The following is a 25,536-nucleotide window of genomic DNA, read 5'->3' on the forward strand; positions in this document are numbered from 1 at the left end:
CCTCTCAACCCTGTGCCCCATATCTGGGACCCCCCCATAACATCCTCGCCCCACTCGCAGAGTCCTGAACTTCCTGACAGAGACCCCTTGGCCTACCTCATTCCTGGGATCTCCCCAGTACCCCCAGTCTTTTCCCCCTAATCCAGGGAGCTCTGGCAGCCCTTTCCCCCACCCCCTCACCTAGATTCCAACATCCACCATCTTGTCTTACAGCAACAGCGCAGGGTGAGCCTGGAGCACCTAGACGGTAGCACCTGGCAGCCAGCATCCAAATCCCTGCTGCCACATCTTGGGGCCCCAGGAACAAAGCCACCACTATGCATATTCCTGAAAGCCTCCAGGATCTGGCCAACACTGAGACCGTGCAGTTCCTGAAAAGACCAAAGACGGTTGGACGGATCTTCGCAGGGGTGAGGCCTTCCTGTGACCCCACGGCCCTGGGGGTGACAGGACACAGTTCTCACCTCCCAGAAAAGTTATGGGGAGAGGCTGGAAGAGGCCACTTGGGAAAAAAAAGCCAAGGGAGCTAGTAACTGGGCATCTAAGTGTAAGCCCTGAGCTGTTCTGAGCACCTATTAACTCTCCTAGGAAGAACCAGGCTCTCTGAATTTCCATGCTGTGAGTCCCATTTCCTGAGATCAGAAAACTGAGCAGGGACTAAGGCACTTGCCATACATGCAGCTGATGTTGGTTTGCTCCCCAGCACCTGCCAGGAGTGATTCCTGAGCACAGTGTTTAAACTGCATGCTTAAATGGCTCCCAGGCCTAGTTCTTTCTTTGCATCATGGCAGGAAGTTCCACTGGACAGTGTTTGCTACAGTCCCACAATAAAAAACAGTTGGGGAACCAGAAAGACAGTATAGGGCCAGAGATACAGTACAATGGGTCAAGGTTTGCCTTATACACAGTCGACCCAGGGTCAATTCCCAGCATCCCACATAGTCCACTGAGCCCAGAGCCAGGCATAACCCAGCATCACCAGGTGTGGCCCAATAAAAGTACATCGGGTAAGGTGCTTGCCTCCATACAGCAGGCCCATGTTTGATCCTTGGTACCACATATGATCCCGTGAGCACCATGAGGAGTGATCCCTGAACACTGCCAGGTATAACCCAAAAACAAAAAGGAGAAGGAAAGAAGCAAAGTTGGGATTCAAACTGGGCTTTGTGGCAGGTGAGCCCATTCATTTTCCACCTGCCAGACAAGGGACAAGGAAGAAAGCAGAAACTTTTTCCTTAGGAAGAGAAGGGGTTCCCAGAGTTGGGGAGAGATATGGGAGGCGAAATTAGCGTATCAAGTGTGTCCAGTGCTGGCCAGGCCAGGCTTTGTGTGCATTCATTTGCACACCCACAACAGTCAAGGGACATCAAACCCTCATGTGGCCCTAATACTGCTTTCTGACCATGGTCTATTCATAGCTTCTCTGGGGCATGAGGGATCAGAGCCAGGACTCTGTGAAGTCTCTGTTACATTCCTATGACAGAATGGGAAACTGAGGCCCCAGCAGGTGGTGAAATTGTGCGGAACAGTAGTACGAACCCAGGGCCTTCTGTGTGCTAGGCATGAGATTTCCCACTGAGCCACCCCCACCAGCCCTTGTTGAGGAGATTTGGGGAGTAGCAGGTAACCAGCATGGAGTCCAAAGTCACCTTGCAGGTTCCAGACCATCTCTCTCCCCCTTCTGGAACCTTCTGAGCGGGATCAAGCAGGCCTGACTCCAAATCGTGGCTTAGCCATATGCTGTCCCTTGTGGGGTGACATATTTTAGGGGGGATGTCTAGCCAGTGCTGGTGGAATGTTTAGGCAGCACCAACTTGTCGTCTCAAAAATGCGTGTGTAGGGGCCGGAGCGATATTACAGCGGGTAGAGCGTTTGCCTTGCACGCGGCCGACCCGGGTTCGATCCCCGGCATCCCATATGGTCCCCCAAGCACTGCCAGGAGTAATTCCTGAGTGCAAAGCCAGGAGTAACCCCTGAGCATCGCTGGGTGTGACCCAAAAAGCAAAAAAAAAATGCGTGTGTTTTTGATGGTGGAGTGATAGTACAGCAGATAGGGATTTTGCCTTACATGCAGCTGACCGGGTTTAATCTTGGGCATCCCGTATGGTCCCCCGAGCACCACCAAGAGCAGAACTAGGAGTATCCCCAAGCATCACTGGGTGTGACCAAAAACAAGCCAAAAAAATTAATAAAGCCACTTGTAGAAGAAAAACATGCCCAGGGACCAGAAAGATAGCCCAGTGGGTAGGGCACTTGCCTTGTAGGAGGCTCATTTGGGTTCAAACCCTGGCATCCCATATGGTCCCCTGAGCACTGCCAGAAGCTATTCCTGAGCACAGAGCCAGGAGTAACCCCTGAGCATCTCCAGGTGTGGACCAGAAAAAAAGTTTTTTAAATGCCTATTCAGTTGGATAATTTCCAAGGTCACCGTGTACATCTGTGTGACCTTGAGCAAATGAGAAGATTTCTCTCACCCTCTGTCCCCACTCATATCAAGGGTTGGCCCTTACTCTCACAGGACTGGAAGGTTGGTAGCAATAAACAAGTGTTCTGGCCAGAGCGGGAACTGGAGCAATAGCATAGCAGGTAGGGCATTTGCCTTGCCCGCGCCCAACCCAAGTTCAATTCCTCTGTCCCTCTCGGAGAGCCTGGCAAGCTACTGAGAGTATCTTGTCCACACGGCAGAGCCTGGCAAGCTACCCATGGCGTATTCGATATGCCAAAAACAGTAACAACAAGTCTCACAATGGAGACTGGTGCCCGCTCTAGCAAATCGATGAACAATGGGACAACGGTGCTACAATGCTACAATGCTGATCAGAGCAAGTAAGGCTTTGCACATGGCTGACCCAGGCTTGATCCCCGGCATCCCATATGGTTCCCAAGCACCACCAGGAGTAATTCCTAAGTACAGAGCCAGGAGTTACCCCTGAGTATCGCCAAGATTGACCCCCCCCAAAAAAAAAAAAGTGAATATGAGAAACTGATGGGAAATATGAGAAACAGCCCTGCAGGCTACTTTCCTTCCTGAACTAGCCATAGTCATCAGGAGACATCAGTGACCTGTGAGCAAGGACAGAGATGGGTTTTGGGGACCAGGGATGATGGCAATTTGTGTCCCTTCCTCTTGTGACCTCAGGGGAAGAGAATTACAAATTCCACATGGCAGAGCCAGCTCCTGGGCCAGTGTCAGCCCCTCAATACGACCCTATATTAGATCACTTGTGCGCCCCACTGATGCTGGACCCAAAAAGGGAAACGGAGGCTCCAAAGCTTGAGTGACTTGCCCAAGGACAATACCCAGATGGTCCAAATGGGATCCACCGGCCTCCCAAGCCAGGAATGAAAGGGCAAGCGGCCAGGGAGCCAAAGCCCAGCTGGTGTGGACTGGTGTGGGCCAGGGGCGGGGAGCGCTGCTGAGCACGGCAGACGCTGTGGTCACGGACTCTGCTTGCAGCCTCCATCCGCCCACCCACCCGTCCTCCCCTCCTGCCCCCTGGCCCGCTCCTCCATGGAGGCTTTGGGCAGCTGGTGCCCTTGTCCTCACTGCCGCCCGCCAGCTGGCGCCGTAACTGGTGAGTCCCTGCGGAGAGTCCAGGGACAGCATAGAAGGAGGTTGGACCCAGACTGCAGAGGACTAGGGTCCCTCCCACCCAGGCCAGCCCCCACCCAACACAGCCCAAGATTTGGGGAGGCCACTGGAGAGACAGTCCCACTGGACCCTGCACCCCCCCCACACACACACAGAATAGGAGGGCCGCACTCTGCTCCCCCTCCATGCTACCTGACCTTCAGAGGACACTTTCTCCTCTCGGGGTGAGTCACAAGGGCCAAGGCCTGAGCCCCACATGCCTGCTTTTTGCAGCACAGAGAAAAGCAGGGAAACTGAGTTGGGAGGAGGGGGAAGGATTTGCCCAAGGCCACACAACTGGCAGAGTCAATCACATCTGGCTCTTTCTGGATAACTTCCATGTGTTACCTATGAAGGAAATGAATTAAGAATATTCACTGTGAGACACAGAGAGAGACACAGAGAGAGACACAGAGACAGAGAGACAGATCAGAGAGAGACAGACAGACAGAGACAGAGAGAGAGATTGTCTACCATAGAGTTAGGCAACAATGGCGGGGAGGGAAAATGGGGATATTGGTGGTGAGAAATGTACACTGGTGGAGGAATGGGTGTTGGAACACTATATGACTGAAACTAGATCATGAACAACTTTGTAACTCTATATGTATGGTGATTAAATTAAGAAAAAAAAGAATCCAAGCAAAACTAAAAAATAAAAATAAAATGGGGCCGGAACGATAGCACGGTGGGTAGGGCGTTTGCCTTGCATGCGGCCAACCCGGGTTCGATCCCCAGCATCCCATATGGTCCCCCAAGCACCGCCAGGAGCAATTCCTGAGTGCAAAGCCAGGAGTAACCCCTGAGCATCGCTGGGTGTGACCCAAAAAGCAAAAATAAATAAATAAATAAAAATAAAATGAAGAGGGGGCTGGAGTGATAGCACAGCAGGTAGGGCGTTTGCCTTGCACGCGGCCGACCCAGGTTCGAATCCCAGCATCCCATATGGTCCCTGAGCACCGCCAGGGGTAATTCCTGAGTGCATGAGCCAGGAATGACCCCTGTGCATTGCCGGGTGTGACCCAAAAAGCAAAAAAAATAATAATAATAAAAATAAAAAAATAAATAAAATGAAGAGGTAAGAAAGGAGAAAAAAAATTCACTGTGGGGCTGGAGCGACAGCACGGTGAGTAGGGCATTTGCCTTGCACGTGGCCAACCTAGGTTCAATTCCCAGCATCCCATCCCCAGCACTGCCAGGAGTAGTTCCTGAGTGCATGAGCCAGAAGTAACCTCTGTGCATCACCAGGTGTGACCCCCCAAAAAAGAATATTCACTATGAGTGGGGACATGAAGCTTGGAGGGGTGGTGGGGGGGAATATGCAGGTACAATGAAAATAAATGAATTAGGGACATCCATTGTGAGGAGGAATGCGAGGCTTGAAGGGTTGGGGATGGGGGCGCAGGAACAATGAACAGGACTCAGAAATGAGCCATTGGTCTTCCTGGCCTCAGCTGGGCTCCACATACTGCTCTTCAGGGAACTTGGCTCCTTGCCCCAAACGGGAAATGGAAGCAAACTCCCTTGGTTCATGTTCCAGGGATAGGCCAAGAGAGGGACTCACTGGGGTGGGGGTTGGTTGTTAAGAGGAAGCAAATAAGGCCAAGGAGAGAGGAACTGGATGGAAACTGGGGGGGGGGGGGGGGGTTAGGGGTCCATCTTGTGCCTCCCCTTATAAAAGTAAAGAAGGCCCCACTCAGGGCTGGAGCAATAGCACAGCGGGTAGGGCGTTTGCCTTGCACACGGCTGACTCGGGTTCGATTCCCAGCATCCCATATGATCCCCCAAGCACCACCAGGGGTAATTCCTGAGTGCAGAGCCAGGAATAACCCATGTGTGTTGCCGGGTGTGACCCAAAAAGCAAAAAAAAAAAAAAAAAGAAGGCCCCACTTATTGCCTCTGCCCACACACACTCGCTGACTTGGAGTTATGCTGGGAAAAGAGCGGAGAGGCCCACGTGGACCCTGGTCAGGCGCTGACCGTCTAATGACTGCTCTCCCTTCTCCTTCCCTTCCTGCCCTGTTCTCGCTGGCACCACCATAGTCAATCAATCCCCGACTTCAATTTTCCGTCCTGAACATCACTGGCTTTTCCAGAGCTCAGACCTCGGCCCCGTCAGTTCAGTTTCTCCCCAGTGCCCGCCTACCAATCTCTTAGATCAGTAGGCCTCTTGTCTTGACCCCTTCCTGCGCTCTCATCGTACCCTCAGTGTTTCAGGACCCAGGCCCTGTTCTCCAGCCCAGCCTCCACTTCCAAGACTTCCAGATTAGACATCGAGCTTCTCCTGCGCCAATGCAGCAAGGCTGCCAGAACTCTGACTCCTGCTTTCCCAGCCTCGGCTCCCAGCAGAGCCCCCAAATGAGATTTTTTTTCTTTTTGGGTCACACCCAGCGATGCACAGGGGCTACTCCTGGCTCTGCACTCAGGAATTACTTCTGGCGATGCTTGGGAGACCATATGGAATGATGGGAATCGAATCTGGATCAGCCGCGTGCAAGGCAAACGCCCTACTGCTTTGCTATTGCTCCAGCCCCCCAAATGAGATTTCTCCCTATCCCTGAAGAAGCCCTATTGCATCGTGCTTGGCACATACAGTTCGCCCAGCCTCCGTGCTCTTTATCCTCAGCATGCTTCAGATCTTTTTTGTGTGTGTATACATATATAAATATGTATATATATATATACATATATATATATTTCCCCCCCAGGGGGACCACACCTGGCGAAGCTCAGGGGTTATTCCTGGCAGGGCTCAGGAGACCTTATGGGATGCTGGGGACCGAACCTGGGTTGGCCATGTTCAAGGCGCATGCCCTACCCACTGTACTATCGCTCTGCCCCCTCCTTTTCACATTTTAATTTATTGTTTTGGCGGGCCCATACATACCCAGTGTACTCAGTAAGACTTGCAGTGATGGGCATTGAACCTGGTCTTTCATATGGCTCTAGGCTAGCAAACCTCATTTATATTGAGGAGTCGTGGGCGAGGAAGGGAGGATTTGGGTCATACCCTCTGGTCCTCAAGGGGCTATTCCTGGCTCTCTACTCAGGAGTGACCCCTAGTGATGCTCAGGGGACTACATGCATGCTGGGTATTCGAACCAGGGTTGGCAGAATGCCAGGCAAGCACCTTAAACCCTGCACAAACCTTTTTTTTTTTTCTGTTTTGGGGCCACTCCGGGCAGTTCTCAGGGCTTACTTTTGGCTCTGTGCTCAGGGATCACTTTTGGTAGGGTTTGTGGGACCATATATGGTGCCGGGGATAGAACCCAGGTCTGCTATGTGCAAGGCCAGTGTCCTACCCACTGTACTATTGCTGCAGCCCCACCCTGCCACATTCTCATTCCCCTCCGTGCCTCAGTTTCACTCTCAAAGCAGGGTCATCATTGAGGCCCACATCTTAGGGCAGCTGTGGGGATGCCAGGTGTCAATGTAGACAATCGGGACCAGGCATGCACATCAGGGATGTGCTTGCTTGGGAAAGAAAATCCTCAAACCCAAGAGATTTACGTCAGGGGCTTCTAGGTGCTGGCCATGCTCCTCCCTTCTCCATCATGTTCTGTCACTGAGGAGGTCTCACAGACTGATTAAGCAACCGATGAGATAGGACTGCACTTAGGCACCGGCCAACCCAGGTTGCATCCCTGGCACCCTTTGGCCTCCTGAGCCCTGCCAGGAGTGATGCCTGAGCACAGAGCCAGGAGGAAACCCTGAGCACTGCCGGGTGTGGCCCCCAAACAAGAAAGAGATGGGGCTAGAGCAATAGCACAGCAGGTAAGGTGTTTGCCTTGCACACGGCAGACCCAGGTTCGATTCCCAGCATCCCATATGGTCCCCCAAGCACCGCCAGGAGTAATTCCTGAGTGCATGAGCCAGGAGTAAACCCTGTGCATCGACGGGTGTAACCCAAAAAGAAAAAAAGAAAAAAAAACAGGAAAGAGAACTCGTGAGCGCTGCTAGTGGTCCTTGAGCGAGGTGTGAGTCTGGGGCATGATGAGAAGCAGTTGATGTTGGTACCTGAATTTGGAGGGCTGTGCTAGTTTGGGGTGTTGAAGGGGTGCATGTGTGAGGCAGGGGGCCGTGGGGAACCAAGGCAACACAGGACCTGCAAGACTAGATTGACGGGGTAGGGTTCAGTCCTGGGGGTGCTGAAAAGTCATGTGGGGTCGGTCAGGGGGTGCACAGACACTTGTGGGCCTCTGGGCGATGGGCTAACGAGTCAGGCTGGAGGACATGCAGACCTGGGCTGGAGAAGGGGGGCAGCGGAGACAGGGCTTGGCGGTTCCCTGTGGACACATGGCTGGGGGAGCCCAGGGCTCAGATAGGGTTTGGGAAACTGAGCTCAACTCTGGTCCCTGCGGGCCCCACACTCACAGGTCTTCGCCCTCATCATCTTCTCCTCCTTGCTGACCGACGGCTACCAGAACAAGACGGACTCAAGCCAGCTACACTGCGTGCTGGACAGTAATGGCACAGCCTGCAGCTTCGCCGTGGCCTCCGGCTTCCTGGCCTTCCTGTGCTGCCTCACCTTCATGCTCCTGGATGCCCATGAGGACTCCCTGGTCAGCACCCGCTTCAGGACAGCCTTTCAGCTGCTGGACTTCATCCTGGCAGGTGAGGCGTGGCACACCCTCCGGATCCAGGCAGACTTGCCCTGCTACACCTTCCGGAAGTGAGGGCATGGCCTTTAGACCCAGGAGGTTCCAGAACCTTCCCTCCAGCCCTACTGTTGGCTTGTACCCATTTCCCTTTTTTTTTTTTGCTTCCTGGCTCACACCTGGCGATGCACAGGAGTTACTCCTGGTTCATGCACTCCGGAATTACTCCTGGCAGTGCTCAGGGGGCCATATGGGATGCTGGGAATCAAACCCGGATTGGCCACGTGCAAGGCAAACGCCCTCCCCGCTGTGCTATCGCTCCAGCCCCCCTCCACTTCCCTTCTTCCCAGAGCATTTCTTGGGAACCCCACAGGTCCCCGCAGAGCAGGACAGAAAGTGAAGTACATTATTTTAAAAATTGGGGGGTGGGGGGTTTGGACCACATCGGGCTTTGCTCAGGGCTCACTCCTAGCAGGGCTTGGGGACCATATGTAATGTCAGCCTTTCCCCCACATCAAGTTCAGAGTCTAGGGCCCCTACTGCCTGGCTCATGGACCCCTCAGCACCCTCTCCTGTTCTGCTTCCTGTTTCATAGAGGAGAAAAAGAGATTATGGCATGAGGCATGCAGCTGCTGATTAAAAGGTCCAAGCAAAGTCCTTTAGTTGAGCACCCTACAGTGATAGCACCGGGCATACAGTAAGAGCCAAATGTGTGCACACCCCTGCCCTCAGGCCCCAGGCTCCTCCTCCGTCTGACTCAGCTCAGCTCTTTTGGTTTGGTTTGACTTGGGGCCATACCCAGCAGAGTTCATGGGTTACTGCTGGCTCTGTACTCAGGGGATCCAAGCCCTGCCTAGGCTTGGACCTGGGGACCCCCCCCAATAGAAAGTGTGCAGTTCAGCCTTTGGACCCATCCCCTGAGCTCCACTCTTAACCCCATACCTCCCCTTCCTCCCCACCTCAGACCAGTGGCAGCATCTTGGGGCAGACTTGTTTTCAGGGGGGAGCTTTCTGTTGAGGGGGTGGGGAGGTAAATATTCTGCCCAAGTGGCTCAACTTGTGGCCCTGAGTTGGTGAGAATAGGTCCAGAATATTTCTGCAACTGGCTTAGCACTTCAAGTCTGGCCAAAGCACTGAGGGGCTCCTGAATTTGTTTTTTAAGTTCTATTATTGTTTTAAATTGAATCACAGAGAAAAAATTACAAAGTTGTTCATGTAGGGCTGGAACACAGCGGGTAGGGCATTTGCCTTTCACAAGGCCGACCTGGGTTCGATTCCCAGCATCCCATATGGTCCCCTGAGCACTGCCAGGAGTAATTCCTGAGTGCATGAGCCAGGAGTAACCCCTGTGCATCGCTGGGTGTGACCCAAAAAGCAAAAAAAAAAAAAAAGAAAGTTGTTCATGGTTGTGTTTCAATCATACCATGTTCCAACACCCATCCCTTCACCAGTGTACATTTCCCACCACTGGTGACCCCAGTTTCCCTCCCCAACCCCAAACCCCCGCTGTGGCAGGCACTTTTCTTCTCTCCCTCCCTCCCTCCCCCTTCCTTCCTTCTCTCTCTCTCTCTCTCTCCTTTCTCTCTCTCCCGCCCCTTTTGGGCATTATGGTTTGCATTATACGGAAGGGTTATCATATATATCCCTTCCTTTACCTACTTTCAACTCTTGGTTCTTGTCAGAGTGATCATTTCCAACTATTATTGTTATATTGGTCCCTTCCCTATCCTAACCCCACACACACTTGTGGTAACTTCCAACCATTGATTAGTCCTCCTGGCCCCTGTTCTCCCTGGCCTTGGATATTATTAGTCTCATCTGAGTGGTGTGTGCCGGGATCCATGTGTAAACCGCAATCAAGTCCAATACAATTAAAAAAAATATAGGGGCTGGAGCAATAGCACAGCAGGTAGGGCATTTGCCTTGCATGCGGCCAACCCGGGTTTGATTCCCAGCATCCCATATGGTCCCCTGAGCACTGCCAGGAGTAATTCCTGAGTGCAAAGCCAGGAGGAACCCCTGAGCATCGCCAGGTGTGACCCAAAAACCAAAAAATAAAAATAAATCCAGGCCCTCTCCTTCTAAGTGAAATTTGTCAGTAGAGGGTCTGGAATTTTATTTTTCTTTTTGGGTCACACCTGGCGATGCACAGGGGTCACTCCTGGCTCTGCACCCAGGAATTACTCCTGGCGGTGCTCAGGGTACCATATGGGATGCTGGGAATCAAACCCGGGTCGGCCACCTGGCAATGCAAACGCCCTGCCTGCTCTGCTATCGCTCCAGTCCCAAGGGTCTGAAATTTTTTAATGGCATTGGACTTGATTGCGGTTTGACACTCAAATACTGGCACCTATCGCTGGCGGCTCGCATTCAGATGTGGCTTCATTCACACGAATTCAGAGTAGGAGCAGTAGAGGGTGACAGAGAAAGGTCCTGTCCCTGACGCTGCTGCCCATCCACTCTGCCCTCTTGCCCCCCCCCCAGTTCTGTGGACAGGCATCTGGTTCGTGGGTTTCTGCTTCCTGGCCAACCAGTGGCAACGCTCCCCCAAGGAATTTCTCCTGGGCAGCAGCAGCGCCAAGGCCGCCATCTCCTTCAGCTTCTTTTCCATCTTCGTCTGGGTGAGGAGGTGCCCTGAGCAGAGGCCAGGGGATGGGAGGGGGAGGGGCATAGGACCCACCCCTACCCCCCAAAGTAGTCCCTTGGGTGATCTGGGGCAAATTGGAAAGAAGGTGCCCTTTTTTTTTTTTGGCAGGGGGGGGGGCTATCACCTGGTGGTGGTCAAGACTTACTCCTGGCTCTGTGCTCAAGGATCACTCCTGGTGGGGCACAGGAGCCCCTGAACAGTGTTGGGGATCATTGGTATCAGATGCATGCAAGGCCAGTGCCCCAACCCCCTGGACTATCCCCCCAGCCCTAAAACCAGCCTTTGTGTGCCCACAGATGTTCCAGGCCTATATGGCACTCCATGACCTCCAAAAGGACACTCCAGTCCCCTACAAGCGCTCCCTGGATGAGGGGGCCGTGGTGCTGACCAGCCTGTCCCCACCGTCACCCACCAGCCCCATCAACATGCCCACCACCACCGGCCCCACCAGCCTGACATACTCCAGCTCTGCCCTGTCCCCCTACCTGACCACTCCGAAGGGGCCCCGCCTCGCCATGATGCCTGATACTGACTAGCCACTGGTCTCCACAGCAGTAAAGAGATTCTCCTCTCAGCACAGAGGGCTGGCCACCTCTGCTCCACGTTGTCCTTCCTCCCCGAGGCGGGGCTACACTGGGACAGAGGCCAGAGGGGGTGACAGGGAGGGAAAACTCCCCGAGTCCCTCCTTTGGACCCTGGGAGGGAGGCACCGGGAGGCCCACTGTACAGGTGAGGCAGCATGAGTTCACCGCATACGTCCTGCACTGGAAAGGAGCCTCAGTGGTCGAGCAACCACCTTGCATGTGTGAGGCCCCGGGTTTGATCCCTGGCAGCACCAAAATGAAAAGTGCCAGTGAAACACTTGCATCTACAAAAACACCTGGAGCCAGGGTTCACACTGGGAGCTGCCCTGTCACTGGTACCAAAGTGCATGTCCCTTCACGTGGTACGGGGCCAAGGGACCCAGGTGACAGGCATGGTGGATCTATCCATGAGCCCAGGACTGAGCCTGCAGCAACCACCATGCAGACCAGAGCCTTACCCACTGTGCTACTTGTCCATCCGGAAGCGATTTTCTTTTGTTTGTTTGGGGAGCCATAGCTGACAATGCTCAGGGGTGACTCCTGACTTAGTACTCAGGAATCACTCCTGGCAGTGCTCAGAGGACTGTGTGGGATGCTGGGGATCCCCTCTGGGTTGCGGTGGCTGCGTGCAAGGCCAGCGTCCCCACCTGCTTTACTATGGCTCTGGCACCCTGAAGGGATTTTCTTTACCCTGAAGATGGGCACAGGGTTTAGGTGACTGGATTTAGGGTAGGTACAACCTCTGGTTACATATGGCCCCCCCAAGAGTGACCCTTCAGCACAGAGCCAGAAATATCCCCTGAACACCACCAGGTGTGGCCCCCAAACCCAAAAGACACAGAAATTTATAACACTTCAGGGCCAGAGTGATAGAACAGCGGGGAGTGCACTTGCCTTACAAGAAGCCGACCATATTTGATTACCACAGGGTCCCCTGAGCACCACCAGGGGGAATTCCTGAGTGAAGAGCCAGGAATAATCCCTAGCATCACTGAGTAGTGATTCCAAAACAAAACAAAAAAATTCAGTTACAGCGGGTAGGGTGTTTGCCTTTTACCCGGTCAACCAGGGATCGATTCCCAGCATCCCGTATAGTCCCCCGAGCACCACCAGGAGTAATTTCTGAGTGCAAAACCAGGAGTAGTCCCTGTGCATCGCCAGGTGTGACCCCCCCAAAAAATAAGCAAAAGAAGAAAAAATTCAAAGTTAATACAGGCCAAACAAGCTCACAGAGGCCCAAGATGAGTGCCAGTGCAGACATGAGCCACAGGATGCCAGGGAGAGTTTCACATGCCTTTGGGAGCAGGGGGGTGGGGTAGGGGGAGAGACGGGGAGGCCTCCCAAGCAGTGCTTATAGGATCTGGGGGCTACTGGGACTACTCAGTACAGTGATGCTGGGTTCTAGAAGGACCCCATTAGTTGTGTTCAGAGGACCATGCAGTGTGGAGTCAAACCCAGGCCCCCACCCTTATGGGCAGCATGTGTCCAGCATCCAGTGCTCTGAGCTGCCCCCCTGGGCCTCTTGTGCCTTTTCTTGAGGCTTCCTGGGTGTCAAAGACACCCAGTTCTGTGGATGTAGGAACATCCACATTGGAGGTGCTAGAAAGACAAGACATGGCCAACCCAGGCTTTATCCCCAGCACTGCACAGGGTCCCCTGAGCCCCATCAGTAGTGACCTCTGAGGGGAGAGAGACAGGAATAAGCCCAAAACGCAGCTGGGTGTGGTGCTCCCCTCAGCGAAAAAAAAAAACAAAAAGAAAAAAAGAATAGCATGGAGGGGCTGAAGCAATAGTACGATTTCCTTGCATGTGGCCGACCTGGGTTTGATCCGGGCATCCCATAGGGTTCCCTGAGCAAAGCAGGAGTAATTCCTGAGTTCAGAGCCAGAAGTAACCTCTAAGCATCGCCGTTGTGACCTCCCAAACAAATAGCATGGGGACAAGTGGGTATCAGGAGGGCAGGGCAAGAGCATGGTGGAGTGGGCATGTGCTGGTGGGGAGAAGAAGGGATCCTGAGCCCACTCCCTTCCCGACCCCGCTGACCAGCTGGATGCCTGGCATGTACCCTCATATTTCCAGGGATGGGCTGAGTTTGCTGCAAAAGTAAAGACTCAGAGCAGACTTCCTCATGGTTTTCAGACCATGTTCTGAGAGATGCTACCTCCCAAACCCAACCCCAGCCTTACTCCTGCGTTTGCCTAATCAGGCTTCTGGACAAAACTCCCCTTAGCTTCCAAGAGGGAAAAACCATCAAAACCCCATAAGTGATTTCACACTCCAGTTGTGGTATCAAAATGGACAGAAAGATCCCCAAATCTGCGCCCTTCCCCCCAAGCCTAGCTCTCCTCTGTCAGGAGGGGCACCTAAACCTGGCACTGGGGACATGGCTATGACATACCAGCTCCTAGAAGCCTCTGGAAGCTTCCAGAACCAAACTCTGAAGAAAACAGAAGGCAGGAGAAGGTCAGAAAAAGTAGATAGAGCGGCTGGAGCAATAGCACAGTGGGAAGGGCGTTTGCCTTGCACGAGGCTGACCCGGGTTTGATTCCCAGCATCCCACATGCTCCCCCGAGCACCACCAAGAGCTATTCCTGAGTGCAGAGCCAGGTGTGACCCCAAAGGCAAAAAAAAAAAGAGGGAGCTGGAATGATAGCACAGCGGGTAGGGCGTTTGCCTTGCACACGGCTGACCCGGGTTCGATTCCCAGCATCCCATATGGTCCCCTGAGCACCGCCAGGGGTGGTTCCTGAGTGTAGAGCCAGGAGTAAGCCCTGCGTATCACCAGGTGTGACCCAAAAAGAAAAAAAAAAATAGGTAGAAACCTCAAGAAATGGTCCCAGACCAGGGAGGTGTCACAAGAAACAACCCGGGCCAGCGGCGAGGACCATCTGGCAGATGTTTCACTTTTCATCCACAAAAGCCCAAACCAACAGTGTCCGCCTGATAATGAATGGTGCCAAGTCCCAGGGAGCCTGTGAAAAGCCCATCCAGCCATTCAGCTTCTGCCATCTGCTATCACCTCAAAATGAGGGCCCGGCATTGTCAGACGGATGGTTTTTTTTTTTGTTTTGTTTTGTTTTGTTTTGTTTTTTCAAAAGAAGCCAGACATCCAGATTTCAATGTGGAAATCTAATGTTGAAAGGTTGGGGATCATTTCCTTTTATAAAAAGAGTGGTTTGACCAAATGTCAAGGGGTGGTTGGGGGATCACTCATGCTGCTGTGAGTGACTTTAGGAACACACTCTGAAAGGTTTTCTATGATCCCCCTGGCCCAGGAGAAGTGTCTGAAAGTTCTGTGCCAAGGGAAGAAGAATCTCGGCGATTTTTTCTTTTTAACTCTTAACATCTCTTCCCAATGGAGCCAAGAAGTCAGGGTGCAGCCAAGACAAAGGAACCCCAATTTGCATCTTACTGGTTACTCATGGACAGTTGATGGAATAAAACAGAAGCAGAGATGGGGGCCAGGGCAGAGGAATCCCCATAAACTCCAAAGACAGGGGGCAACGCGTAGCGAAAGAGAGGCATCATTTTCCTTGGTTTATTCAAGAGAACAAAGAATCAACCATCAGTTCTGTACAAAAACATGGCGGCAAAGCCGCAGGGACTTTCAGGCCAGCCCCTGCCTGTGCCTGGCCCCGCAACCCCCAAAATTGCAAAAAAAAAAAAAAAGAGGAGTAGACCAAAGAACCCAAACTCTGGAGAGAGAAAAAAATCTATTATGAAAAATCAGGGGAGTCCGACTCTCCCCAACTCCCTTTCCGGGGCCCAGAAGTTTGGGGGTGCGGTGGCTTCGCTGTCAGCCTGGTGGGAGGTCAGGCAGGCAGATTTTGGGCTGGACAATTTGTTGAGGCTGGGAGGCTGGGGGTTCAAGAGGGAATAGAAGGGACTGTATGTTGAGGGGTGTCTCCAACCCAGCCCCACCTCACAGGGCACTCGGAAACAGTTTATAAAAAGAGGGACAAGGAGGGGAGCTAGAAGAGAAAAGAAGTCGTCAGAAAAAAACTAAATCGTGGAAAGATCTTTTTTTTTCTTCTCTAAAAGGCAAAAAACTACAAACAGCCCAGGTCCTGAGCTCCCCAAGATGTGGGTCCTCCACCACCCCCTGAAAGCCGGCAGGAGGGGGGATGGAGCGTGGGGAGAGGTTGTTCTTTTTTTTAAAAAGTCACCATCGCGCGGGGAGCAGAAGGCGCCGGTCTGTCTGTGTGGCCTCGGTCTGCCTCTGGGACGGCCAGGGACTAAGCGGGGAGGCTCAGCTTCTTCCCCTTTAGGACTGAGGAGAGAGAAAAGGGGGAGTGTCACCCCACGCCCAGGTAAGGAAGCCCTGCACAGCACCCACAGCGGACCTCAGACCCTGGGCTGGGCTGGGCAGAGGCACAAAGAGGGGGCACTCCTTTCCAAACCGGGGAGATCACCCCTGGGGACCCGGGGGAGGCCTGAGCTGATTATAGGGACTGAACAATGGTGGCCCGGGGCCAGGGGATGGATTCAGTCCCAGGACCCCGGCACTGCAGGGCCTTTGCACTGAACCACCAGCTGGCCAAGTACCAGCAGGAGTGCCCCCAAGAGGGCCACTGGCGAGATGTATCCCTGGGGTAAAAGAAAGGAAGCCCCATTTCTTCCAGCAACAGCCCTCCTCTCTACTCCAAAGTCTCCAGCCAGAAGGCCCTGGAGCTTGGGGGCCCGAGGTGAGGTGAGGCAGATGGGTGATATATCCCCATTGGCACATGCCCCATCCTTTCACGAACCCCTTTTTCTCTAGTCTTGGCTCCGAATAGCATCTCCTCGAGGTCTACCCTGAGCCCTGCTGACCCTCACAACCACAGCCCCAGTCACTTCCTGTCCCTGTCCTCCAGATCTGTCCCCGTCACTCCTTACTCCACCTTTACCCCTTTCTCATCCTCCGCCCTCTGCAGTAGCCCCAGAACCCATCCCCCCAACACCTGAAGGTGTGTGAGAGATGGGTGGACTGAATGAATGAGTCAGTGAATAAATGAATCTAGCTGGTAGGGGCAAGACTCTGATCCACAGAGGAAGAACCTCCACCATCTGGCTAGGGTTAGGCAGGTGGAAAGCCAGGATGTCCAGTGGGGGAGACAGGGCGGCTCCAAAATCTTGAAGGCAAAGGGAAAATCCTGGGAAGGGAAAAGCCAGAGGCCGTGCGAGCCCCAGCCCTCACCTCCCAACACCCCTGGGGCTCGGGAGACACGGCCTGGGGTCTCTGCAAAGGACCTCACTCAGAAACGCCAGGCCCAGGGCTGGACATCCGAAACCCCACCCCACAAAGCTGGGAGAGGCAGCGCGTGGACCAGGGGCTACCTTTGGTGATGTAGAGGTAGAAGAAATCGCAGTAGAGGACCGTCTGCACCAGGCCAGCCACGATGGCGATGAGGTCAAAGAAGCCCTCGAAGTGGTAGCGCCAGATCCAGTTGAAGAGATAGAGTGTGCGGTAGACACCCAGCGCGAACAGGTAGTGGCTGGTGATGGTCTCAGCCTCACCTGTCTTGCTGACCATGAAGAGCTGCGGCAGGATAGCCACTGACTCCAGGTAGATCGAGAAGGTCCAGAGAATCTGTGAACAACAGGGACCTGATGGAGGAGGGCCCAAGGGACGGGCGCCCCACAGAGGACGTATGCGACTGGCCCCGCAATGCCTGGCCCGGTCACCCTCACTCACGTCCAATAGCTGGAGGCCCATTACCTGCACCCCCATTCTCCAGATGGGCAAACAGAGGCCCTGAGGGGCAAAAGGAGGCAGGATCAAAGTCAGGAGGACTGGGAGGGACAAAGTCGGGGCTCAGGAGCCTTTTGAAAAGACATATCTCAGGGCCGGAGCGACAGGACAGTGGGGAGGGCATTTGCCTTGCATGCAGCCGACCCAGATTCGATCCCCGGCATCTCAAAGGGTTTCCCAAGCACCGCCAGGAGTAATTCCTGAGTGCAGAGCCAGATATAACACCTGAGCATCACCGGGTGTGACTCAAAAAGCAAAATAAATAAAGTAAAAGACACATCTCCAAAGAGCAGAGATAAGGTGAGAATCTTGGCTTTGTCCAGAGACCCGGGACCCCTCTCTTGAAACTGGGGGTGATTCTCCTGCCCCAGTGGGGCTGTCAGATGACTTCTCTTTAGAGACATGAATCAGACCTGGCTAGTCCCTGACTTAAAACCTCCAGGAAGGGCTGGAGGGTCAGCACGGAGTCCGGCACTTGCCTTGCACGGGCTGAAGCCACCATGATGACCCCAGCATCCCATATGCTCCCCAGAGCACTGCCAGGCACGGCCTGAACACAGAGTCAGGAATAGGCCCTGGGCATTGTCCGGGGAGGCCCAAAACCCAGGGTGGGAAATCCAGCCTGCACTTGGCCTTTGAGCATTGCCCCGCCTTGAACAACCTCTTTCCTCCCCTGGAAGCAAGTGAGATTCAAGAGCTGAAGCTTCTGGCCCTCCCAACCAGCCACATCTCCAACTCCTGCTCTCCGCTCTGGACTATAGCGCTTTGGCCCACACTTGCACAGCAAGTGCACGCACCCTCACCACAGCTCTCCCCAAGAACACTGTCCCATCTGCCTGTCCCCCTCTCCCTGCCTTGGCACATCAGCCAGCTCCCTAGAGGACCATCATCCCCTCAAGATGGCCATAACCCACTTCTTAACCCTGGCTGCGGCAGGCTTGGGACTAGGAACTGTCACTGGGAAGGAAGGAAGGAAGGAAGGAAGGAAGGAAGGAAGGAAGGAAGGAAGGAAGGAAGGAAGGAAGGAAGGAAGGAAGGAAGGAAGGAAGGAAGGAAGGAAGGGAGGGAGGGAGGGACGGAAGGAGGGAGGGAGGGAGGGAGGGAGGGAGGGAGGGAGGGAGGAAGGAAGAAGGGAGGGGGAGGAAGGAAGGAGAAGGAAAGGAAGGGAAAGGAAGGAAGGAAGGAAGGGAGGGAGGGAGGAAGGAAGGAAGGAAGGAAGGAAGGAAGGAAGGAAGGAAGGAAGGAAGGAAGGAAGGAAGGAAGGAAGGAAGGGAGGAAGGGAGGGAGGGAGGAAGGGAGGGAGGAAAGGAGGGAGGGAGGGAGGGAGGGAGGGAGGGAGGAAGGGAGGGAGGAAGGGAGGGAGGGAGGGAGGAAGGAAGGAAGGAAGGAAGGAAGGAAGGAAGGAAGGAAGGAAGGAAGGAAGGAAGGGAGGGAGGGAGGGAGGGAGGGAAAGGAAGGGAGGGAGAGGAAGGAAGGGAGGGGAAGGGAGAGGAAGGAAGGGAGGGGAAGGGAGAGGAAGGAAGGAAGGAAGGAAGGAAGGAAGGAAGGAAGGAAGGAAGGAAGGAAGGAAGGAAGGAAGGAAGGGAGGGAGGGAGGGAGGGAGGGAGGGAGGGAGGGAGGAAGTGAGGAAGGAAGGAAGGAAGGAAGGAAGGAAGGAAGGAAGGAAGGAAGGAAGGAAGGAAGGAAGGAAGGAAGGAAGGAAGGAAGAAGGGAGGGGGAGGAAGGAAGGAGAAGGAAAGGAAGGGAAAGGAAGGAAGGAAGGAAGGAAGGAAGGAAGGAAGGAAGGAAGGAAGGAAGGAAGGAAGGAAGGGAGGGAGGGAGGGAGGGAGGGAGGGAGGGAGGGAGGGAGGGAGGGAGGGAGGGAGGGAGGAAGGAAGGAAGGAAGGAAGGAAGGAAGGAAGGAAGGAAGGAAGGAAGGAAGGAAGGAAGAGAGGAAGGAAGGAAGAGAGGGAGGGAAGGAGGGATGGAGTGGGGAGGGATGAGGAAAGACAGGAAGGAATGAGGGAACAGAGGAAGATATACTGGCTCTGCCTGAACCCACTGAGGTTGTCCCAGCATTAGCCCATTACAAGATGAGGAGACTAAGGGCCTAGGGCTCAGTGTATGATTCAAGGTCACACAGCTAAAACAGGGGTATAAAGGGCTAGGGAGAGGCTGAGAGACAGTACAGGGGCTAGGGGCTCAGCCTGCATGTGATGACTCCAGTTCAATCTCCAGCACCACACGGTCCCCCAAGAGACACTGGGAATGACCCCCAACTACAGAGCTAGGAATAACCCAAGCAGCATAGGGTGTGGGCCCAAATCCATCCCCTCCACCCCTGCAAGAAAAAAAAAAGGAGGAGTTGGCCGTAAGGAGATAGCTCAAATAACAGAGTTCTTACCAGGGAGCAGAGAGATAGTGCAATGGATAGGGCACACAACTGACCCGGGATCCATCCCCAGTCCCCTATATGGTCCTCTGAGCTCTGCTAGGAATGATCCCTGAGCGCAGAGCCAGGAGGAAGCCCTGAGCACTGCGGGGTGTGGCCCCCAAATAAAACAAAAGTAGTAGAGTACATGCCTTGAATGCATGAGGTGCTGAATTTATTCTCCAGCATGAAAATTAAAAAAGTTGGGGGAGAGGGGGTCATTTGAGGCACAATCAGCTAAGCTCCAGGCTTATTCCTGGCTGAGCTCAGGAAACCATATGTAGTGCCGGGGATCAAACTAGGGTCAGTCATGCACAAGACAAGTGTCTGACGAACTCTACAGCCTGAAAAAAAAAGAAAATCTGAATGGGGGAGGTAAACCCACAGTACTCAGGTCTTACTTCTGGCTCTGTGCTCAGGGATCACACCTGGCAGGGCTCTGGGAACCATATAGTGCTGTGGCTCGAATCAGGGTCAGCTGTCTGCCAGGAAAGGGTTCTATCCACTGTACTATCACTCCAGGTCCTCAAAATTTTTTTTCTTAAATCTAGAAATAGAGCCTGAGAGATAGCAGCTCAATAGGTAGGTGCTTTACATGCCAGAACTCTGGGTTCAATCCCCAGCACTGCATGGTTCCAAGGGCACTGCCAGGAGAGCCTTCCAAGCAGAAAATCAAGCATTAAGTCTTGAACACTACCAGAGGTGGCCCCCAAACCAAATTACATAAAATAAGAGCTGGAGAGACAGCACAGGTGCACTTGTCTTGTATGCAGCAAGGTGACCAAAATCCCAGTCCAAATCCCCAGCACCGCCAGGGCTCACTCCTGAGCAGAGAGCCAGGAGTAATTCCTAAGCACAATTGGGTGTGGCCCAAAAAGCAATAAAATAAGCAGAATGAAAATGAGACAGACTGGAGATATATGCAGGTACGCACACATCTGTGGTCAAGTGAAACATGTAAAGTTCTCTCAGGAAACTTCCGAGTGGTGGCTTTGAGTCGGGGCAGGAGACCAGAGGCACAACACAGACCCTCTCAAAACTCCTCTGGGGGACTATTTACAGCCCCCTCCCTCCCCCGTGCAACCAAACCTTTGCAGCTAACGCAGAGCAGTAAAAGGGGCTGGGCAGTACCCATCAACCCAGCCAGCGACCCACCATCAGAACCATCTTCCTCATGCCAGCGCCGAACCAAAGTGGGCAGAAACCAGAAGTCATCAGCCCACACCCTAGGAAACTGATGCGCAAAGAATTTGGAGGCTTCCGAAGCTCTGCCAAAGTCTATGGCAGAGGTAGCCTTAGGGTGCCCGCCTTCTGCTTACAGGATCCTGGTTTTTCTTCTGCTATTCGGGGGCCACATCTGGTGGTACTTAGGGGTGAGTCCCAAAAGTGTTCAGGGGATCAAAAGTTGCCGGAGACTGGGACTTCCTCATGCCAAGGACAGGCTCCAGTTCACTGAGCTGTCTCTTGTACCCCCGGTTTTGTTTGTATTTGAGGGTCACCCTTGGAGGTATCCAGGGACTACTTCTGGTTTGGTGCTTAGGGGCCCATGCACAGTCACCAGGGCCAGGGAACTTGGAGGTACAGAGGAACAAAGGTCACAATCGAAGATAAAAAAAAAAACAACTGAGCAGTTCTGGGCCTCAGAGCTGGCCCCCCAGACCCAAGCAATGCACCAACAAACCTGGCACACCCGAGACTTTTCGATGTTTCACAGTTGCGAACCAGAAGGGGCTAAAAACCAGATGCAATTTTCTGAGCCCCCATTTCCCAGTGGGAGAGGGCTGCTCTGAGGGGGGTAAGCACATATGTGGGACAGGCAGGGAATGAGTATGGAGGCTGGCAGTATCTTCACGTCGGGGTGACGCCCTACAGACACTGGCTCGAAGAGGCCGCCGCCGCTGGCGGATAAGCAGCTGACCAGCCAGGCGGAGAGCCTGCCTACCTCCAGAGGGGTGAAGTCGTGGTTGACCAGGAAGGCCAGGACGGCTGTGGGGACAACGAGGAACTCCACCCGGAACGTGTCATGATTGCCATCATATGTAGCTTTGAACTTGCTGTAAATCATCCAAACCGTGGTGAAGGAGCAGGCGATGTAGACCACCTGTGGAGACGGCCAGGGTGGAGGCGCTGCAGCTCACAGAGGAGCGTGTGCCTGGGGTGGGCTCCAAGAGGTCGACCCCAGTCCCTTCCCCCTCAGATCCAGAAACCCAGACCCCCAGCATCTCCTCCCTTAGACCCAAAGGTCCAGATCACAGCCTCCTCCCTCATACCCAGAATTCTAGGCCTCTAGCCTTCTCTCTCAGACCCAAAAGTCCAGCCCCCCAAGTCTCCTCCCTCAGACACAAAGATCCAGATCCCCAGGTTCCTCCCTCAGACCCAGGAGCCAGACCTCAGCCTCCTCCCTCAGACCTAGGAGCCCAGATCCCCAGCCTCCTCCCTCAGACCTAGGAGCCCAGATCCCCAGCCTCCTCCCTCAGACCTAGGAGCCCAGATCCCCAGCCTCCTCCCTCAGAACTGAAGGTCCAGATCCTCAGCCTCCTCCCTCAGAGCCAGGAGTCCAGGCCTCTAGCCTCCTCCCTCGGATCCAGGAGTCTAGGCTCTTGCCCTAGCCCGCTGCTGGGGAGCACAGGGTCGTGTCCCCCCGACCCACCAGGCCCAGAAAGGCAGGGAGTGGCCGTTACCTTCATGCAGGTGTTGTACAGTGAGATGTAGTTGGTGAAGAGGTCCAGGTAGCGGGCAGTGAACACCACGGCGAACAGGACCTGGCTCTTGCCCGAAATCCCTGCGGAGCAGCGGCACGGGTGGGGGGCACATGGAGAACAATCCGAGCCATGCGTGGGCGCTGCCGGGGGCTGGGGGGCGCCGCCGTTCCCCCAGGCCCGGCCCGACCCGCAGGGACTGGGCCCCGTTCCCAGGCCCACAGCCAGGGGGCAGCCCGGCCCGGCAGCTACTCCAGCCCGAGGCTCTGTCCCGGCTAGGCCTCACGGCCGCCCCGACTCCTCTCGGGGTCCTCCCACCCTCGGAAGCGAGGTGGGGCCGCGGGCGGGCCCCATTTGACCTCATCCCTCCCCCCACGCCAGCCGCGTCCCTCATGCCCCTTCCTGGACGCCGCGGTCCACGTCACCAACTCCCGGCCGCCTCCCCGGGCTGCGACGGCTCCCGCTCCCGGAACCCGGGCCGCCCGGAGAGGGCAAGGGGGCCCGGGGACCCCCACGCCCAACTATTGGCACCCCCAGCACACAGAGGGGGTGAAGCCGACCCCCCGGGCCCCGGAAGGGGGCTCCCGGCCCGCAGGGGCGGAGGGGGCGGGGAGGGACCCGTTCCCTCCGCTGCCTCCAAACCTTTTCCCGACCCGGGCCGCCCCCGACCCCGGCCCCCGGCCCCGACCCCCCTCTCCCCAGCGGGGCGCTCACCGGCACACGAGCGGGACTTCCAGATCTTGAGCAGCAGCAGAATGATGGCTAGGAGGTGGGAGAGGTCCCCCAGGAATCGGAAGAGATTCATGGTGGGGGATCTGGCAGGGCTGGGCTGGAGGGAAGCAGGCGGACGGGGGGCTGCCCCCCGGGGAGGCTGTTCGGGCCGGGCGGCTGGGCAGGGGAGCGGCGGCGGGGGCCCTGGGTGGGCTCGGCTCCGGGGAGGGGCCTCTGGGAGGGGGAGCCGAGGCGGGAGCTGGAGGCCGAGCCGGAGCCGGGAAAAGGGAGGCGGGCGACAGGGGGCGGGGCCCACGCCAGAGGCTCCGCCCCGAGGGCGGAGTCCTGCTCGCCGGCGCCCCCTCCCGGCACCCGCGGGTGTGCGCAACCCGCTCCCGAAGCGCTCCGCAGGCCGCCCACTAGGAGCTTGCGGAGTAAGGGGCGGGGTGCGGAGTGCGGGACTCGGACGGTCCCTTTGCCAAAGCCATCTACAGCGGCCCTCCTGCCAGCCCCTGCCCCCGCGCAGTCTGTGCCTCTGTAAGGGTCGCAGCCCAGTCTCTACACTAAGAATCTCGGCCGGACTCAGAGGCTGGGCTGGCAGCTGACCCCTTTGCAACGGGCGTCCAGCTCCGTCGCACCCATAGGACAGAGAAGCGATCATCAGCCTCGTTCAGACTCAGGGGTCTCCTCCCTCAGACTCCATGCCGGCCCCTCCTCCCTCAAGTCCCAGATATCAGAACCCTCAGCCTCCTCCCTTCAGACCCAGAATCCAGACTCCCCAGCCCCTCCTCCCTCAGACTAAGGGGCTCCGGACCCCAAGCCCCCTCCCTCAGATCAGGAGTCCAAACCTCACTTCCTCTTGCCCCAGACCCTGAAGCCCAGGCACCTGGCTTCCTCCTTGAGACCCAGAAGTGTAAACACCCCAACCTTCTTCCTCACACCCAGGAGTGTAAACATACCAACCTCCTCCCCTAGATCCAGGAGTGCAGCCACCCCACCCTCCTCCCTCACACCCAGGAGTGCAGACCTCCAGTTTTTTCTCCCTCAGACCATTGCCACCAAGTAACTGTCGGTCCCCAAATAATCCTGGTTCCATTTCCTCCAAGCCTGATGACCTTTTGGGGATTCACAACTTGACCCACTACACACACCAGCCTCAGCTGTCACAAGTTCGACACACACATCACCCTCAGGCACCTAGCTCTCAAGAGGAAACTGGTATCTCGTGTACCCCTCTTTTATCAGGAGGACCGGCCTCCATTGTCATGAGTGTCACCCAGAGGAAAGTTGCATCAGTTCTCTCAGAGTCCAGCCCCTAAGGGGTCCTCAAGACTAGCAGCATATTCCCATTCTCCTGCTAGAGAGGGGGTCCCGGCGCCCCAGCAAAGCCAGGTACAAGGTAGTACTGTTGAGTGGGGGCTCCTGGCTGGCCTGTGAGTAGGCTTTGTGGGTCCTCAGGGTCTGGGAGAATGGGGGGAGAGGGGTCTGGCATTCCTGGAAGGGGAGAGACAGAGGTCAGAGGGGGATTGGGCATCTGCTCTGCAAGACACAGACTAGGGGCTGGATGGGACCCAAAGTTCCAAGGAAGTGGGTCCCAACTCCTGGATATGAGGGGGCTGGCTGAGGGCTTGGACCCCTGGGTTTGAGGGAGGGGGACTGGAACCCTAGGTCTGAGGGAGGCTGAGTGGAGGGGGTGAACCCTTCAATAAAGGAGGGGGGATTGGTGCTCTGGGTCTGAGGGAGGAGGGGGAAGGGACTTAACTTCTGGGTCTGAGGTAGGAGGGTTGGGGAAATGGACCTCCAAGTCTGAGGGAAGAGGCTGGGAGCCTGGACCACTGAACCTGAGGGATTGGGGAAGACCTCAGGGTCTGAGGGAGGGGCCTCAGGGTGGACCTCTGAGTCTGAGGGAATAGGCTAGGTGCCTGGACCCCTGGATCTCAGGGAGGAGGGGTTGAGGTGGAACTGCAGGTCCGAGGGAGGAGTCTGGACACCTGGAGTTCCAGGTCCGAGGGAGGAGGCTGGGCCCCTGGAGCCCCGGGTCTGAGGGAGGAGGCTGGACACCTGGAGCCTCGGTTCTGAGGGAGGAGGCTGGACACCTGGAGCCTCGGTTCCGAGGGAGGAGGCTGGACAACTGGAACCCCAGGCCTGAGGGAGGAGACTGGACACCTGGAGCCCTGCGACTGAGGGAGAAGGCTGGGTCCCTGGAGCCCTGGCTTCACAGTGGAGACCTATTTTGCAGGTCCGTCCTTCTGGGGCATCAGAAGCCAAAAGAAGGGTCCCAGCATGGTGGAACCAGAGTCCAGGAAGGGCCTCTGGCTCCCAAGAGTCAAATCGGGGGGGTAGGGAGCTGTGATCGGCTGCCCCAGGGGCCCTGAGTCCAGGTGCTGCGAGTTTGGGTGGTGGGGGGGTCGGTGCTATCAGTGGGGCCGCCCCCACTTGGCCTCGCAGCCCCCCGCCCGCCCTCACACTCAGAGCTGCGCCGCGGGAGGGGGCGCCCCGCCCCAGCCGTGGCAGGAGGAGGGGTC

General features: G+C 55.5%; 2 protein-coding genes across 2 annotated transcripts; one reads left to right on the forward strand and one right to left on the reverse strand.

Annotated features, from left to right (window-relative positions):
- The first annotated feature begins 269 nt into the window (after window positions 1-269).
- On the forward strand, window positions 270-11,412 carry SYNGR4 (synaptogyrin 4). Its single transcript, XM_004619722.2, has 4 exons — window positions 270-410; window positions 8,008-8,245; window positions 10,714-10,850; window positions 11,173-11,412. Exons 1-4 carry the CDS (start codon window positions 318-320, stop codon window positions 11,410-11,412), a joined length of 708 nt encoding a protein of 235 aa, XP_004619779.2. The 5' UTR covers window positions 270-317.
- Window positions 11,413-14,984: 3,572 nt separating this feature from the next.
- On the reverse strand, window positions 14,985-23,790 carry KDELR1 (KDEL endoplasmic reticulum protein retention receptor 1). Its single transcript, XM_004619800.2, has 5 exons — window positions 23,015-23,790; window positions 22,283-22,383; window positions 21,544-21,702; window positions 16,777-17,029; window positions 14,985-15,730 (listed from the first exon to the last, which is right to left on the reverse strand). Exons 1-5 carry the CDS (start codon window positions 23,670-23,672, stop codon window positions 15,696-15,698), a joined length of 1,206 nt encoding a protein of 401 aa, XP_004619857.2. The 5' UTR covers window positions 23,673-23,790; the 3' UTR covers window positions 14,985-15,695.
- Between the last annotated feature and the right edge of the window lie 1,746 nt (window positions 23,791-25,536).

Source organism: Sorex araneus, chromosome 8, assembly GCF_027595985.1.
Source record: "Sorex araneus isolate mSorAra2 chromosome 8, mSorAra2.pri, whole genome shotgun sequence".
Taxonomy (NCBI): domain Eukaryota; kingdom Metazoa; phylum Chordata; class Mammalia; order Eulipotyphla; family Soricidae; genus Sorex; species Sorex araneus.

What these genes read in the sequence shown, in the direction of transcription:
- SYNGR4 (XM_004619722.2), top strand. Translation starts at nt 318, where the DNA reads ATGCATATTCCTGAAAGCCTCCAGGATCTGGCCAACACTGAGACCGTG. An exon ending in TTGGACGGATCTTCGCAGGG is followed by an intron (nt 411 to 8,007) that starts GTGAGGCCTTCC and finishes CCACACTCACAG; the next exon opens with GTCTTCGCCCTCATCATCTT. An exon ending in GCTGGACTTCATCCTGGCAG is followed by an intron (nt 8,246 to 10,713) that starts GTGAGGCGTGGC and finishes CCCCCCCCCCAG; the next exon opens with TTCTGTGGACAGGCATCTGG.
- KDELR1 (XM_004619800.2), bottom strand. Translation starts at nt 23,672, where the DNA reads ATGATCGCTTCTCTGTCCTATGGGTGCGACGGAGCTGGACGCCCGTTG. An exon ending in TGTACAACACCTGCATGAAG is followed by an intron (nt 21,703 to 22,282) that starts GTAACGGCCACT and finishes CCGTCTCCACAG; the next exon opens with GTGGTCTACATCGCCTGCTC. An exon ending in ACGACTTCACCCCTCTGGAG is followed by an intron (nt 17,030 to 21,543) that starts GTAGGCAGGCTC and finishes TGTTGTTCACAG; the next exon opens with ATTCTCTGGACCTTCTCGAT.